The 18,799-nt window shown below is 34.9% G+C and overlaps 1 protein-coding gene across 1 annotated transcript in view; it reads right to left on the bottom strand.

The window, feature by feature from the left end:
- The window catches only part of LOC106463092 (protein cycle-like), a 58,535-nt gene that overhangs the window by 28,342 nt on the left and 11,394 nt on the right, over window positions 1-18,799 (bottom strand). Inside the window, exons 2-3 of the mRNA XM_013923063.2 lie at window positions 9,411-9,476; window positions 7,624-7,781 (exon numbers count right to left, since the gene is read on the bottom strand). Coding sequence (XP_013778517.1) covers window positions 7,624-7,781; window positions 9,411-9,476 — 224 coding nt within the window. The remainder of the gene's footprint in view (window positions 1-7,623; window positions 7,782-9,410; window positions 9,477-18,799) is intronic.

Raw genomic sequence — 18,799 nt, 5'->3', positions numbered from 1 at the left:
AGCATGTACCTGAATATCTGGGGAGGGAGGAAAACCAAGAGGGAAGAAATGACAAACTCTGGACGTGGGAAAAGATGATCAAAATCCTCGTCATTTTGTAGAATTTCTGCCGGTTCAGAAGGAAGTTAGGCGATGTCAGTGGACAAAGGTTTACCCATGTAGCGTTCAATATACTGATGTATAAAAGTAGAGAGATCTACCGTCGGGTCGTCTGCATATGAGGCTTGAGAAACAACATTAGTTGTTGGTGTGACTCCGGAAGTGGTAACAGAACCCACAAGTGATCAAGTTTTGCCGAAATAGATAGCGACAAATTGATCTGATTTATAGTAGAAAAAAATTAAAAGTTAAGTTAAAAAAGAACCCACTTTTGGTGGGGAAAAATGTTCCATCATCACACGATAGCACTAGCACAACTTGGACTAGAATGCTGCCAAACGAGAAGCGAAGGCTTGGTAGAGGAGTGTAGAAGGAGTCACATTCTTTTATTAAATCAAATTAAAGATCATTATTTTATTGAGTTCACCAAAATTTCAATAACAGAACAGTAAAATAGATAAATTATTTATAATAAACAGTTCTGAAACAAAAGGCTATTTTACATTTTTGTGTCTGTTTATTAAATTATATTTTTCTTTACAGTGAGAGCAAGCAAAGGGGATTATGAGTATTTTCTACAAGAATAAATAAAATTTAAACTAACAACCAGACTGCAGGTTATCATTACAGCAAAGTAAAGTCTATTAAATGTTATAATATAAACCCAAGATCATTTATTAGAATTAAAACTAAAAAAAAGTTACACATTAACCACATTTAGTTCTTTATACTGTAAACACCACCAGCAATAAAGGATTCAAAAAGAAAAGAAAAAACTACAGAACACAATTAAAATTAAGGCTCTTTACCTCACCAAACTTTGAAATTAGTTAACTATAGAAAACCAAAAAGGTTAGAAGACCAGTAAAATTAGTACAGTGTCATGTTCAAGCATACCTACTATACCATCATCAGACTAATGAACTGTGCTAAGCAAAAAAGGCTATTAGAATATATTGGCACGTTCGGATTAGGAAAAGTTTTACAAAGATGTGGGATCCATTTTACATCTTTTACATAATGTGGAATATCAAACGACCTTTCAAAATAAGGCTTATCTGATTGAGCAGGTAATTCAAGTGAGAAAACATTCTAAAATAATTATAAAAGTATGAACAACCTTTGTAAATTGTAATATTGTCGTGATCGTATTGATAAGATAATTCTGTTAAATATTTAAATATACATTACATTTAGACTTTACAAGTTATTTTTGTTTTAGTTAATTTTCAAAATTATTTATAGATTTCTGTATTTCTCAAATGGTATAATTTTATAACACTTACAAATTACTTGAAATCTTATGTTCATTTGATGTATTATAAGGTGTTTGGAACTACATTTTTTAATTTACTTGTTTGTTTGATGATATATTTATAAACTTCACGTGGTAGGTAGAAACAAGTGACATGTAAATACGAGAATCAGTGTGTTATTGAGTAATCAGTGAGTGAATAAGTTCAGTGTTAGTAGTGAAAATTATTGAATCTCTTCAGTTACTCGATCGACTAATGTGGAAAATCTGTATTTATTTATGAGTTACGTGTATATTAATATTCTAGTTTCTATGAAACATTGTTTATGAGCTTAGGCCTACAACTTGTATCAAAGTGAAAGTATCCTGTAATAAACGTTTTCGAAGAAATAAATTAACTCGATATTGTTTCACGGACTGGATTTGGCATTATTTTACCAAATAACCCAAATTATTCCACCAAGCAATAGAACACGCAACAATCCTGGTGTCAGAAAAGGTATTATTTTGGTAAAAATAAAAAAGTGACTAAATTTCAACTTCAAGATGATAATAAAATCACAAAACGAGATTGAAACTTTGCTACGTATGATGAAACAATTAGAAAGGTCAAGAGGAATAAAAAAAGTATTAAAAGAGCAAGAATAAAGAGACAAAAATTAGAATAACAAGTAGAAAGTTAAAAAAGACTAGAAATAAATAACTAAGATCGAAAGTTACGAAATATGAATTTAAGAAAAAGTTAAAAAAAGAGACGTAAATAGTAAAAATAATAGTGAAAATCAGATTGAAGGCAAGATAAATTAAGCTATTGGAGATATATAGAAGGATTACAACAAGACCGAAAAAGTAAGGAAGGGTTGTAATGACAAAATTAAAGCACGCACGCACCTACGCAGGAGTAATTCGAAGGGGTTCGGTTGAACCCCCTATTTTTATAAAGTAAAACAATTATGTTTATATAGTTATGACACAACTGCTTATGGTACTTAACATTTTCTACATAGTCTACATTCTTCTGATGAAGTATTAGCACTTTTTGGCTTGAAATAGTAGCATGCAATGGCTCTGTTAACACTTTGTAATTGGAAGCTCTAAGCCGTATTGCTGCTGTCAGGTTTGGTAGGCCAGCTTATTTACAGTAGGTGTCTGTGACTTGTTAGCGATAAATTTCATAAGTAAACAAACAGCAACACGGTCCACTTGTTTTAAAATAATATATCAAAATAAATCAAACGTAGATACAAATGTTCCTTACACTGTTGGTTATCACAGTTGTATGCAGGGCTTTAAATAATGACACCTTTTTCGACACAGCGTGCTTCAGTGTACCAAATATCTTTTTGTTACTGAAACTCTTTGCCACACTGCCTCTAAGTTCATGTTCATGAGAACATTTGGCAACTACTCTCCGTCGGTTGAATAATTACCTGAGGTGTACACAAATCGAAGAAAGACTGTGTGTTCTAGCTTTAATACATAATCATTATGACACTGCTATCAACATTGAAATTGTATATAAGCTATCTATAGAAAAGCATCCCATACGAATGGAGCATGCTAACATGTAATTTCAGTAATGCATACATGTAAGTATATGATACCCAATGATTGAAATAAATAGCTAATATACTATTGTTGTACAGAGTTGTTTAAATTAATAATATAATTTAACAGTTAATAAATATTCTGCATATAGATAGTACAGTACTTTACTACAATAAAACATACATACTTATGCTAATTTAAGTCTAGTTCCCCATGCAGTGTTTCAACAAAATAATACTTTTTTGGCTTTTCATTGGATGTTTGTGAATTTTATGTGAACAGCCATGTAATTGTTTAAGTTATATCTCAAGCAAAATTGCTTCCAGATTTAATCTCATAGCATATATTTGTTAAAAATTTGTTTGGGGAGGGCATTCTCCCAGACCCCCTTAGCATTAGCATGCTGATTGTGCTTCATACAGAATGTGTTAGCTTTTGATCTCACAAATTAAAACCCCCTTTAAAACATTCTGCACACGGGCCTGTAAAGAGGTAAAAAATATATCAGTGACAGAATAAAACATTTGGAAAAAAAGAACTGGTAAATCCCACGATCAAACCAGCCACACCTTTTCCTGTATCTGCGCCGAAAATTCAAACTAAAACACTATTTACTTTTAAATACGGAATAGGAGAACTTATTTGGGCTACAAGTGTTACCACTACTGCTGTGCCATCTGTGACTGCAGGAACTTCATGGACTACTCCAGAATTTAGCTTTGCAGTTCAACAACATCGACCAATCAAGAAATTAGTGGATTATGATGTAAACTACTGCGAAAGGCAAATCAGCCTCATTTCAAAATAATTTTCAGAGTGAACAGGTGTAATAGTGAACAAGAAACTATTCATTTTGCTGCCCATTTATAGTACCAGTTTTAATGACATTGAGCAACCTTCCAGATGAGACTCTTAACAATTATTAAGTACTGGCTGAGGGTACTCATTAAGGAAGTAAAAATTATATAAAGAATAATGCAAGGTAATATTTCTCTTCCTTCTTTCTTTTGTTATCAAGTTCCAAATGACCTCATTAGATGCCAATTCCATATCCTGCTTTGTGGAAGGTAATAATTGTTTAATTTAATTGATTAAAGTACATCTGTCTTTAAATTCTAAGCTAAAAGTCTATAAAAAAAGTGGAAATGTGCTCTATTTCAAGGTGTTTTTATTTCCCTTCTTGGGCAAAAGTCCTAAAACAAAATAGACAAAGTACACTGTTGAACAGTTTCCAGTTACTATACAAAAATTATGGTAACAAAGCCAACCAACTCTGGCTGATGCAAGCCAAAACTTTATGGAAAGTAGAAATGTTTTTTTATTCTCCTTCCAAGACAAATATCCTTAAGCAAGATAGCCAATATACACCATTGGACAGTTTCCAGTTATTATACCTAAACTTACTAGTAATCGACCCAGACAATTCTAGGTGATAGATGCTAACAGACCACATATACATAAATATAATGGGTCAACTTTTTAGTAAGATGGGTAGCTGCCTAGTCCAATAGGTTTGGAGCAACACACCAAAAGGAAATGTCCAAACAAAGTTCAGTAGTAGTGTACTGAGAAAAGAGGAGACCTTATCCAAACTCGCAGAAGATTTGGAAAGGCTAGCCCATTTACCTTACTCAGACTCTGTAAGTGAAATAATGGATTCATTGGCCCATCACCAATTTATAGATACCACAAAATATTAGGATATGCGAATTATGTTGAAGCAAAGTTTGTGTACATCTATAAAGGAAGCTTCCCAGTTGGTGATGGTACTTGAATCTGTTAGTTGTAGATAAACAACTGGAAATAATCTAGAAGTTATGTAAACACCAGATCAAATAACCATGATGATGGTGTATAAGAACTGACATTTTTAGACAACTGGTCACATAATTTGGAGAAATTAAACCACAAAACAACAGATGTTTCAAGCAACCCTTGAAAAAACATATTGTGTGAAAATGCAGACAAAAAGCCTGTAGGGAATGAAAATCTCTCCAAAAGGATGTCAGTAAAAGAGAACCATTCTATATGTGAGAAGCATGGCCATTACAGCCGAGACTCTGAGGAATCAACAGCTGTTAATATATCAAGGAGATAACACCCTAAGCATGAGTCTTGAAGCCAAACCACAGGTAAGTGGAGTTGGCAAAAATACCCTGAGTTAACCATGAAAGTGCTGGTACATTACTGAAGATCATGTGTTAATGGAAAATGTAAACATTGTGAAACAGAAAAGCACGAGATATAAATATGACCAACTGAAAGCAGATTAATATCCAAAGAACATCCACAAGTGACGAGGAAGAGCTAACGTGGTCCAACATTTAACTGAAAGATGCTCAGTTAAAAATTATGCAAATAATTCAGTGGAATAAGAATGTTAAAGAAAAACCCTGACGGTAAAAAGTCGCCCCATACAGTTCGAAAACAAAGATGCACTTGGCACAATAGGTTTCATTATGTCCATAAGCAGGCTTGTTGAATTAGAAATGAGAAGATGCCAGTGGATATAAAGAAGAACTACAATTGGTATTTCCACAGTCTCAACATTCTGAAGCACTCCACCATCTTCGCAAACTTCCAACAGTTGGACACTTAGATGTTAAGAATACACTGGAGATAGTAAGAGAGTGCTTCTATTGGTTTGGATGCTGGGATCTTTAAAGAATTTGTTTAAATCATGTGAGCTATGATGTCCATGAAAGAAACATCATGGGCAGTTACAGCAGTACTGTGTTGGAATACTACTTGATAGAAGTGTTGTTGATGTGTTTGGCCCTCTGTCACAAATGAAGAGTGAGAATACGTGCATCATGTTTGAGATGGACTATTCCACCAATTAGCAGAAGCACATGCTAACCAGTAAGCAGAAACTCTAGCGAGAAAACTCGTCAATGCATATGGAACTTCACTTATATCAAGGACAGAATACTGACTCAGCCATGTTTGTAGAAATGTGTCAAACACTTGGAATAAAAAAGACCAGGACAACAGCCCTCCATCCATTTTCCAACACAATAGTGGAAAGCTATAATTATGCATTTGTAAACCAATTAGCTATATATGTAGATGAACATAAGAAAAATTGGAATCAAGATCCTCCACTGCTACTTAAAAGTTCCCAAATGGCAGTACACGAAGTAACAGACATAAGAGTATTATTACTAATCTCTGAGAGAGAACTTAAAGTGTCATTGATCCTTCTGTCCTTGCATCCAGAGGATAGTAACCAAGCAGAGCCTTACACAGAATACTCAGAGACACAAAATAATACAATGATTTCATACATAACGTTACTCAGGAAAGACTTAAATAAGCTATTGGTGAAATTAAAAGTCGCTATGATGTTAATGCTGATATGACTAGATTTCATCGAAGTGATATTGTAAGACTACAATCCCTGCTGGAAAAAGGATGAACTCCAAAGTTAAGCAGGTGTTAGGAAGGGCCTTATGTGGAAAGTCAGCCTGTTGAAGAGCTCATAGTTCCTGTAGTAACTATTTCCAGAGGACCACCAAGGATAATTCACCATTACATTCACTCGACCACTTACCAAGAAATAATTCCCACAGTGACAAGACAGCAGATAACAATGAGGGACAAAGTCCATCCCATCTGTATGCAATGACTCTCAGGAAAGAAAATCCAAATGACTTGATGAATAGATAGTTTAGTGTACTTTTTACTTGTATATTAGGATGAGTCAAATGACTACACATTCCAGGAAAGGGACAAGTGTTGTAAGCTATATTTCTAATATTTTAATTTAGATGTTTGTATGATAGAGGGAGCTAATCATGATGATGATGTATGTATTATATCTATAAAGTTCAAGAAAGTTAAGGCCTCTTTAGAATTTAGAGATTTCGTGCATCGTATAGAAACAACGGTAACATTTAAATATGAGAATCAGCGATTTAGTGACTAATCTTTAAATGATTCAGTTTAGTGTTAGTGGTGCGTCTATTCAATTACTTAATCGATTTGCGTGGAAATTCTGTGAACTTATTTGTGAGTTGGGCATACATTAGTATCACAGTTTCTACTTAAACGTTGTGAGCTTCGGCTTATAACTTGTGTTAAAATGAACGCAGTCTGTATCAAACATTATTGAAGATGTAAGTTAATTCGTTAGCGTTACCTGGACTGGACTATTGGAACTGTAGCACTATTTTCATAAATTCAGTTTTCAAATTCTATGTTTGTGCACCAGTGCATTATTCTGTTGTTTAAATAACCTTATGCAGAAATTTGAAAAACAGGAAAGCAATCTCTACACAATAAAACTACTGGCAATGCGTTTTAACATCGAATTATATTGTTTGTTTGTTTGAATTTCGCGCAAAGCTACACGAGGGCTATCTGCGCTAGCCGTCCCTAATTTAGCAGTGTAAGACTAGAAAAAAGGCAGCTAGTCATCACCACCCACAGCCAACTCTTGGGTTACTCTTTTACCAACGAATAGTGGGATTGACCGTCACATTATAACGCCCCCACGGCTGAAAGGGCGAGCATGTTTGGTGTGACGGGGATTCGAACCCGCGACCCTCAGATTGCGCGTCAGATTGAGTACTTTTTTTAAAATTTATCTCGTGGACTCAGTAGCGAGTTAAAAAAACTTACCTCGTAATGTTTTCATGTGTTGAACCGCGTTTCATGTGTTGAGTACTTTTTTTAAAATCCATCTCGTGGACTAAGTAGCGAGTTAAAAAAAAACTTACCTCGTAATGTTTTCATGTGTTGGACCGCCATTCGAAGAACTGTTAACTTGTCCAACTTACGAGACATGGCATTACACATGGGGACCATTGAGGAAAGTTCAGAAATATACGTGTTCATCTTGTCTCTTCGTCGTTTTTCAATTTCACTGTGATTGTGCCTGTGATTCAAAATGTTAATATAAGCAGTTTTGAGAAGTACACAACATTCATGTGAATACTTGCGTTGAACAGGTAAGATTTCATGAATATATGTAACAATTAAAAAAAGATAGTTTTTTATATTTTAATGGAAACAAATTAATCTTTTAGAAATGGAAAAAAAATCCAGTTGCAATACATAAACGTAACAAGAACAACTATTACTAGATTGAAATCAATTTAATTTAAAATACTTATTATACAAAGATTTTTCTAAACCACAGAAATAGCAAATGAGAGTAGTAGCTGTCAGTTAATTTATTAAACTACGTGATCCATACACAATATTCTGGCCCACAAGGATCACATAGGAACTCTAAAGTGTCTTTATATTCCTACTGTTAAAGAGTAGACACAATAATTCCATATATTATATGACGTCTAATACAAGTGACTCAGCATATTATTCTTTTCACAGCTAGTAACTTCTTATTATCTGTAAATATTATATCTAATAATTTTTTTTCTCTCAAATTACCTTTAATTCAACCTCTGATATGATATGTTTCAATTATGCTACGAAGATAGAAATGGATTATCAAATTATGCAAAATACAGCCGTTTATATGCCTTAGGCGTACAAATAGAACACAACATAATGAAGAAGGATTTCTGTCTGGAAAGCAACATGAATCACGTGTGCACAACCTGCTTCCACAACATATCCATTCAACCGTCACACACATTAAGCAGGTGGAGAATGAAATAGATACGCATGCTGTTCCCTACAAAGACAAGTGAAGTCGCTGGATGCATTCCATAAGCAATTATGAAAAACACGCAGGGAGGAGAGGTATACTTTGGACACAACAGCCTTAATGTCAAATCTTTTGCTATAGAAACTGCTCTGTAGGGCTATATGGTCAAGATGCAGTCGTCATATAAAGCATGACCAATGAACAAACGGGGCAACATTAATTGTAACGAGACTGTGATGGACCAAAACCGTTTTAATATAATGTACTCAACCTATGTAGTTTATGCCACTGCTCTTTGTTTTCAGAGATTACCAATTCTTACAAGATATCATGTCTTGCTTATCACGGCTGTGGTGTGACTTGTTGCTGTTTTTTTCGTGAATGGTCTTGGTACCCCAAGTTGATCCATATTCTTTTGTTTTCCACTGCCATTAAGTACAAGGTATATCCATGTTTTGGAAATTCTAACTTCCCGAAAGGGCTTCCAAAAGATGTCAATTTTCCATGGCATCACATTACCTACGAAATATCAAGCACTGCCAAGATGTAGTTCTGATTCTTACCGTTCCACCGCGGCATTACATCGAATGAGTATGGTTATCATGTGCTCTGATGATTTTCATATTCAAAATCGTTTTAACATATCACAACTAGTGCATCAGAATTTTCTACATAGTTAGTAGGATACACTCTAAATTTAGTTCCATGTTTAAACAGCAGTTATCAGAAACTTCCACTGTTCTTTCTGTAACGCCCTTAACTGATCACAGGTCAACTATCTTATGTACAGAATATCTTATCACAGGTTATTCAACGTGTATTAAAAGAACAACAGAGTACCTGAAAATATACAAACGTTAGAAACATTGAATGATGTAACTTTTTACACACTTTTTCGTTTGTTCGCTTTCCAGCTTCTGAACTTTCGTGCCTTTTTCTTCCGCATCACTGGAATCACTGACAAAAATATAAAAAAAACATACATATTAGCTTAATCGTGTTATTTAAACGTTTTGTAACAAATATTTTGTTTACAATTTTTGAATTTAAGGTGCATAAAACAATTTAACAACACCGAAACGTCTAGAAGAATGTCGCATTGCGTTCTTATTTATTTTGCTTTGAATTATACACTGGCTTAAAAATGAAGTGGCATTGAAAACATGTCATAAAGACGAACTCCGTCTATAAGATTTTTAAAAACTGTTTAAGAATATTGAAGAACAGTCGCTTCTTTGTCATGTGCATCTTAGTATAAAGTAAACCAACTCAAAGGAGCGTAGGTTGACCATCATGGTAGAGCCGTGGAGTTGGCAAGTCAGGTTCGAATCTATGCGATACTACAAAATATTACCCACACTCTAAATTGTGGTGCAGTATGTGAGTGACAGTCAATACCTAAACTCGATGGTGGGTGACTAATTGCTTCTCTTCTAGTCAGTACATGTATTTGTTTGAAGTTAAGCACAAAGCTACAGAATGGGCTATCTGTGCTCTTCTCACCACGGGTATCGAAACCCGGTTTTTAGCGTTGTAATTCCGCAGACATACCGCTGTGCCACTGGAGGGGGGCAAGTACATGTAATGGTTTGTTTTAAAGCAAAACTACAGTGGATTTAAACCTAAAAGTTGGTTCTAGTTCTCCTTACACGATCTTCCAGTGTTACTAAATGTTCAAAGGATAGTAACTTTCTTTTTTATGCAGGAATAGAATTCAGCACACTCTCGAACACCAGTTTTTCACCCCAATGTAAAAGATCAGCTTACAGGTATGTAAATATGACTTAGATATATATATATATACAAAACAGTTTCTTTCTGTAAAAGCTGTTCATTATGGTGATCAGATATTTCTACAAAAGTTCAGTAAAAATATTCAATTTATTTTAAGTTGTCACAAAGAGAAAAGAACGGGTTGCAATTTCCATTATCACGACCTTTTAAATAAATTTTTGTTCAAAAGTATTACCAGCAATTGCAACATTTTATTTTCATCGAGTTTTCTATCAGCCTTTTTTGTTGCGTTTTGTTGTTTACACGGAATGGAGAACAAAAAGATTTTATCAAATTGAATTTGCTCCTTCAATAAACGTCAAAATGCGTTTGATATATCCAGTAAATTTCTTTCAGTGTATTTTTCCCTTTAGCTAGAACTAGGTATTGTAGCATCGGTCACACGAAATAATATTTTGAAAACACATTATTTATAATCACCACTGGAGCAAACTTAAGATATTACATTATGTTAGTTTGAAAATCAGAATCCTTATTTCTAAATAAGCTTATCAGTATCACCAACTTAGGGCTTTTTTAGCTGCGGCATAACGGCTCATAAAATGGCTCTGAGTTTTTTCAAGTATAAACTGTTAGCTTATAGCTGCATCTCTTAACCGATTTGAGATCTAATTAGAGCCGCGGCTATTGAGGATTCCCTATGTTTTTTGTTGTTGTTGTTGTTTTTTCACCAAAAATGAGTTACAGTAAATAAAGCTTTTAGCTTAGAGGTTTCCAAACTGTGCATCGCGACACACTAATGTGTCGCGATAGTTTCACCAAAAGAAGAATGATTAAGAACACAAACAAAACTATCAAAAAAATTAAAATATTGCGTGTGGCAGCAGGAGTGTCGCGCAAATCAAGGCAAATGGAAACCACTAAATGTAGCTGTTGTCGGTCTAAGCCTAACTGACGAGCTCTGGTAATGAACAAAAGTGGCCAAGAGATATGTGGTATAAAAGATAAAAACATCTTAAGTGCTCTTTTTTATATCAGATTTATTTCATCACATTTATTAAGATTAAAGTGTTTTATAGTAAGGTATTTCCAGGGGAAAAATACCAAGATGTTTAGTTCTTCAGCGTATAGTCTCTTTACCGTGCCAGCGGGTAATTAAAAACAGTAATTATATAATTTAGAGATTCATTAAAACTTATAATTGTTCGCAGTACCGTAACGTATAATTAACAATGCATTTCAAATAACGGTTTAAACAGCAAGAATCCTCAATATCGAGAGGAAAGAATCTGAACATCTTTACTGGTTCATTAACACCGTTAGAAATATTGCACTGGCTCCCCAAGACCAAATCTATACATTATGTGCGTCACTAACAGAAAGTAGTGTCAACTTTTCAGTGTTTTTACCAAACTCGTTTCGAGTATCTGAGAAGGCAAATTTGTCAACAGCCAATAAATGAATACCAGAACTTGTCAGTAACATATCAACTGAAAGGGAGAAAAAAACAACACACGAAGTTCTAGAAATTTCTGGAGAATTTCTGATATTTGCGCAACTAAATAGATCAAGATGAGGGTTATATGCGCAAGCCATCTTAAATTTGAACTGATAAGACTGGAGGGAAGTAAGGTAATCAACAGTATCCACTTCCAACTCATAGGCTACTCTAGCCCAATAGTAGGGGTTGATCGTCACTCTAATAAAGGGTAACCAGGACCCAAATGTGCAGGGCTTGATTTTGAGGCAACAGGACTCGAACCATGGACTATCGGATTCACAGTCCGGCACGGTAACCAATAGGGCATGTCCAGTAAAGTCTGGTAAAATTCGGAAATTTTGTGAATTAGAAGGTTAATGAACATCTTCCCTTGTATAATAAAACAATGAACTAAATATACTTTAAAGATAAAGTTACTTAAAAAATCATAAAAATTAAGATAAATAAACCAATTTATACGCCCCCCAGTGGCATAGCGGTTATCTTAACACTAACTCTGGTGTAAAGACGGAAGGATTGGTATTTTCTTGCATTTTTACCACCCTCCCACACATCCTCCTTCAGTGGCTCAGCGGTAAGTCTGAAGGCGTATAACGCTAAATACCCGGTTTCGATACCCGTGGTGGGCAGAGCACAGATAGCCCATTGTGTAGCTTTGTGCTTAATTACAAACAAACAGATCTATTTATACAATACAATTAAAGGTGTTGATTAAATGTGGGCATATCCAAGTATAAGATCAGCAGTAAGATAAAACAGTTAACATGGGATACGGTTAAAAAGAAATAAGCACTAATAATATAAGGTTCATAGTCAGTGGAACGATTACAACCATCACTTAGTCTGCACGGTTCCAAAAGGAATGCTTTTAATGTTGTAAGGTCTTATATGAAAATTAGGAATGTCAAACAACATGTCTGACTTGTGGGGAGGCCATTTGGAACAATATTTCACAGTCACATTGATAAACTTATTGAAACGTGTATTTCTACATTTCAAGCAAATACAAAAATACTTCCATAAATCTGAAAGTTTCTACCGTAAAGTAATTGGTATCAATTTTGTCATCGCCATTAATTTGTAAAAATTAGAATTCAAATTTTTCTTCATCGGGACTCGGACCATGTTTTGGACCAGGGAGGGCCAGTTTCAGCGTTGACCTCTTCCCCCTCTTTGTGATTGTTATTTTGTTTGCACTTTTACTGAATCCAAGGTATTAACCCTTGTTACATCGTTGTTGCATTACTCACAGTATGATAAATTTTGTCCATTGTTAGCTTTTTATTACATATTACAAAATCACCCAGACGAATTAGTGGGTATTTGAGTTTTTTGTTCATGATGTCAGAAAAATACGTAGGTTCAAGAAGTCTTAATATAAAACGAGAAAAACCTTATAACCCGAGCGCTTTCGAAAGGTGGACCTTTCATCTTCAGGGGTTTATCATTTTTTGTTGTTGTTGCTTTTGGATTTCGCGTAAAGCTACATGAAGCCTATTGTACTAAACATCCATAATTTTGAAATTATGTACTGCAGGGAAGACAGCTAGTCAACATCACTTTCCACCAATTCTTGGGCTACTCTTATCAATCTGAATAGTGGTGTTTAACTGGAGCGTGTTTTTATTTTTTTTTTGGCGGTAACAGGACACAAACCATAGAGCCTCAGCTTCACAGTCCCAAACGCTAATTAATGGGCCGCGTTCTGCTCAGGATATTTAAGAATGTATAATTTTTTCATTATGAACAAGCGCAAAGTTTTTTGTAGGTTTTATAAAGTATAAATATCATTTAAATTGTGCATATACTTTGAAGTAAGATAAACCGTCATTTAGTCAGTGCATTATTTTTGATATTGAAATAATGGTGTCAGGTTTTATAAAGGCCGCGGATTCTTTACAGTAGGTGTCTGTGACTTGTTGGAGATAAATTTCAACAATAAAAGGACAGCACACAATCCACTTGTTTTAAAATAATATATATATTTAAAACAAGTTAAACGTATGTACAAAAATTCGTTACATTATTGTTTACCACAATTGAATCTAGAGCTTTAATAGAAAATTCTCTTTTTCGTCAAAAGTCCACACAGGCTGGTTCAGTTATATTTTCTCTCCTCTGTTATCACAATACAATCACTGATAAATTCAGTTACGTTACTCCTGTTGGTTACAACAGTTGTATTCAGAGTTTTACTTAACTCTCTTATACGTCAAAAGTCCACACAGGCTGGTTCAGTTACTTTGGAACCCAACTGACAAAACGAATTATTCTTCTCTATCTCTGTTATATTAATACAAACTGTGAAACGTTCACTTTAGAAATCGCCTGTTACGGCTAAACTGACATTCCCGCAGTCTAAGTTCACTTTCACTAACTTAACTTTTCTTTTACTAACTTACTTAACTTAACTTTCTTCTCTCTGTATCTGCACGTACTCATAACACGCAACAGAAAAATCTCGAAATTCTTTGTTTGTTTGAAGTTAAGCACAAAGCTAGACAATGGGATATCTGTGCTCTGCCCATCACGAGTATCAAACCCAGTTTCTAGCACTGTAAGTCTGCAGACATACCGCTGTGCCGCTGGGGGCAAATCTTGAAATATCTAGTTCTCTAGTAACAACAATATTAAACATAAATATAAATACTTAGAAGCTTCAAGTAAGATGGCGTCAACAATATTTCAAAAGCCTAGTACTCATCACACTTCTTACTATCCTTAATACTTTCTTGAATAACTCAATATTCACAAAAACAAAGTAACCTAAAACAGACTAACAAACTTGCTAGCTCAAAAATCAATCTACTACTCTAACACAAAATCAAAAGCTTAACTCCAGTGTAATTGGCATTTTATATAATTTAAAGCGCCCCTTTAACCTTCCAAAACGAACTTCTTTATTTCTTCAATAAGTAAATAACGTTTGTTATAGGCTACGCTTGTAGGTGTAACTTCAAATAATACTGTTTAAGTAACCTTTAAAAAATCTTCTGAAGTCTAAGGAATTATTAATCGACAAGTGCAAGATTTACTTGCAGAATTTAAACACAGGCGCACTAATCCTCACAGATAAACTCTAACTGAATAACAGACACAATAACTCTCATTGTTGGCACTGAACTAATTCATTCACTGATTACTTATTAACTTCTCATTCACTGAGTCTCACATTTATATATTACTCTTATCTCTACATACTACATGTGCTCTCTAGAAAACAAATATCCAAATTAAAACATTAAGAAAATAGCTTACATCAATAGAAAAGTGTGTTCAATAAGCCTAAAAAGGTTAAATGTGGACATTTAACCTCTGAAACCGTACAGAATGCGGCCCTACATCCATGGCGGTCAGTCTTTCTCTTTGTATGCTCCGTGTACGGTAACAGCGTCACGGATTACGTTTTCGAGAAAAACCTTCAAAACGCCTCGGGTTTCTTCGTATATGAGACCAGAAATGCGCTTCACGCCGCCTCTTCGAGCTAAACGTCTGATGGCTGGCTTCGCGATATCCTAGATATTGTCTTTCAGCACCTTACGGTGACGTTTTGCTCCACCTTTACCGATACCTTTGTCTCTTCCAGACATGTCGAAAATTAATTTCTTACCCCTCTTTCTCTCACGTCGAACTCTTAAGGGTTTACAACCTGCAAAATGACTTTTGTATTGCCCATATTAGTGAACGTGTTGTGAACTTAGAAATGAACAAGATGATTAGTGGTAGTTAAGATATAGGCTTAGGCCAATAATTTGAATTTAACTTTTATTTAATAATTACCAAAAGAATATTTTTTACAAAATTTACACTTCCAAACTATGGGATGTGTGATTCAGCCGAACGTCTGCGTCTTTCCTCAAGTGTAAAACAATATTTTATGATTGAAATCTAAGAATATATTTAATATAGCTATAATACCGTGTAAGACAAACATTTGAAAATTATCTATGGAGTCTGGAGAGGAAGGCGAACAGTAGCAAAAGGATCGTTCACGATATTCGACACTGTCACGAGCGTACAAAATTGACGCTTTTTTTCGCGACCCTCTCTCCTCCTTCTCTGAAAGCGTAGATAAAATAGATAAGGATTTGTAACAAGATAATATCAGACATTACTATTTGAAAACTGAGTATTTGGAAACGTTTAAGTCCACAAAATTTGCCAAAGTTACAGCTGACTAGTATTTTTGTAAGTTATTTATATATTTATAACAAATGACGTTCTTTCAACATTTTTTGAAAAGCATAGACAGACTTCTTTCTACCTTCCTTTTATCTCCAGTACGCTCACGTACAAATAAGCCAATGGGGTTTAGATGTTCACGTACTGTTACCATTATTCATTTGTCAACAATACAAATAACGAACAATGTAATTCAATAGAAAGAATTAGAAAATAAGCACTGTTTAAGGACGAAAAAGGTTCAACTCCTAACAACAATAATCTCTTCTTTTGTTCTCAGATACAATACCATACCACGTTGCCTTATAATAGTTTTTTTAAGGTTTGTTTCAGATATTTTTGCAAAGCTATACAAGTACTCTCTGCACCTACATCTCCAATTTTGAAATGATAGAGTAGACGGAAGATAATTATGAGACTACTCTAATCGAAATGGGGCATTTGACCGTCACTTTTATAACGCACCCACGTTTCATATAAGCTCATAAAGCCTTCATAATATTCCTATCAAAAAAGAGTGCAGACTAAGCCATGTTTGCGAGTGTTCCACTGACGGTGATCTTCGTATTAGAGCTTGTTTCTTTTTAGACGAATCCCATTTTTACTGTTTTTGTTTTCCCGATGATTTTATATTGGGACGCAACGGGACATGAACCATGAACTGTCGGATGTGAAGTCCTGTAACTACCCATTAGATCACAACTGGTGCAGAATGCTAGGATTTCTTTTTCTTACTATAGTGAATATAGTTACTATAAAAGAGTAGGACATCTGATGTACGTATACAACAACCTAGCCTTCTCTGGTGACGCAAAGAATATGACCAACAGATGGTGCTGATACTTAAAGGTTGAGCTAAGAACTAGGGAGCATTAAAATTTTACTATTTATTGATTCAAGTTGAGCTGAAAAACATACATTTAAATTTACCGTAGTTATGATTATGCATGTAGTCTGGTTTTAATAACGAAAACGTGCTACGCCAACCTTTTAACGTTTCAACTGCTGCATGAGCGCCATAGTTTAATCTCCCCCTAACGGAGAAACACCGACACTACCTACACTACATTGTGTCCCATGTCAATTTTTCAAAAATGTTGATAATGTTCTCCCTATGATTTGGCCCCTAGTGGCTCAGCGGGAAATCTGCAGGCTTACGAGGCTCAAAATCAGGTTTCGATACGTTAGGTGGGTATCGCACAGATAGTCCATTGTGTAGCTTTGTGTCTAACAACAACCAAACCAAACTGTCTTTGATTAATCTTATTATCAACTTTTACCACTCTAGTTTTCAATTTTTGTATAGAAATGTTATAAGTCTCGATATCATTATTATTAAAACTATACTTGCCAGGCCAATCATTTACCACGATATGGTCGTTAACGTACTTGCCAGGCCAGTCATTTACCACGATATGGTCGTTAACGTACTTGCCAGGCCAATCATTTACCACGATATGGTCGTTAACGTACTTGCCAGGCCAGTCATTTACCACGATATGGTCGTTAACGTACTTGCCAGGCCAATAATTTACCACGATATGGTCGTTATTGTACTTGGCAGGCCAATCATTTACCACGGTATGTTCGTTAACGTACTTTCCAGGCCAATCATTTACCACGATATGGTCGTTAACGTACTTGGCAGGCCAATCATTTACCACGATATAGTCGTTAACGTACTTGGCAGGCCAATCATTTACCTCGATATAGTCGTTAACGTACTTGGCAGGCCAATCATTTACCTCGATATAGTCGTTAACGTTTAGATCACATAACTAACGCAATCGCTACAAGGTATAGATAACTTTCTTTATCCCAACTTCACATACTCCGACGCTAGTCCAATCATCAATAACACCATAAAGAATTAAAGCTACGTCTGTGATATCTGGCTTTTCTCATATTTTATGCTAACTTTTCTTAATTCATTCTTCCCTTTTATGTTTGTTTAGTTTATAAGCCTTTCAACTCTGGCTGTTGGGCAGACTCTCTTTAGCAAGGTCACTCTCAAACACTATGGTCGAATGACCCAGATAGAACGGACTATACACATTAGCGGTTAAATATTCATACAGGTTGTGGTATTGTTCTGTGGACATCTAGTTGGGGCTTACTACATACTAAATCAAACGTAAGTTTGTATGTGTTTCTGTAATTTATAGTAACTTACAGTATTACATTAACATAATTCAGTATGTATTTTACTTATTTGTTGTATTAACTAGACTAATATATATACCATTAAATTTCTTGTGTAGAAGCAACTACGTTGGCCAAATGGGATAAATATGGTACATGTGACGATTTTCCTTCTGTGGTTGTTTATATCGCTAAACAAGCCTAAACTGGTCAGGTGTTACTTGGTTAATGACAGCAATGGTAACCAACTGATGTCCTAGAGCAGCGTAGTCATAGAAATATTACGTAATTTAATTCTTACTCATACAGCAGGCGAATGCTTTACGAACTGACCCTTCAACAACCGCTAGCAAGTCATTTTTTAACAACTAACTATACAAGAAACGTAAAAACCCTGTCTGTTATCTTGCTGAGTACGGTACATTGTACTAGAATGTATATTGTACACAATTTTGAGGCTATGCTAATACTATGAACGCTCTCTCACTAACACCAGTTTTTTTTTTGTGTATGTTTTGTATGAAATATCTTTTACTTTTATAACTAATACACTAAATTAACAGAAAACAAAATATGTCCTTCACCCAGGTTGCCATCAACAACAGAAAAGGAACTGTTGCGAGGCGCCAACTGTGTGCTACTCTGAACGAAAAGTATATATTCACTGAGTGGTCACAAGTAAATAGACACCTAATTTTTCGTCATTTAACTGATTTATGCT

The sequence above is a fragment of the Limulus polyphemus genome, unplaced genomic scaffold (assembly GCF_000517525.1).
Source record: "Limulus polyphemus unplaced genomic scaffold, Limulus_polyphemus-2.1.2 Scaffold1323, whole genome shotgun sequence".
Classification (NCBI taxonomy): Eukaryota; Metazoa; Arthropoda; class Merostomata; order Xiphosura; family Limulidae; genus Limulus; species Limulus polyphemus.
The sequence above is the reverse complement of the archived record's forward strand: the minus strand, read 5'-3'. Positions and strand labels throughout refer to the sequence as shown.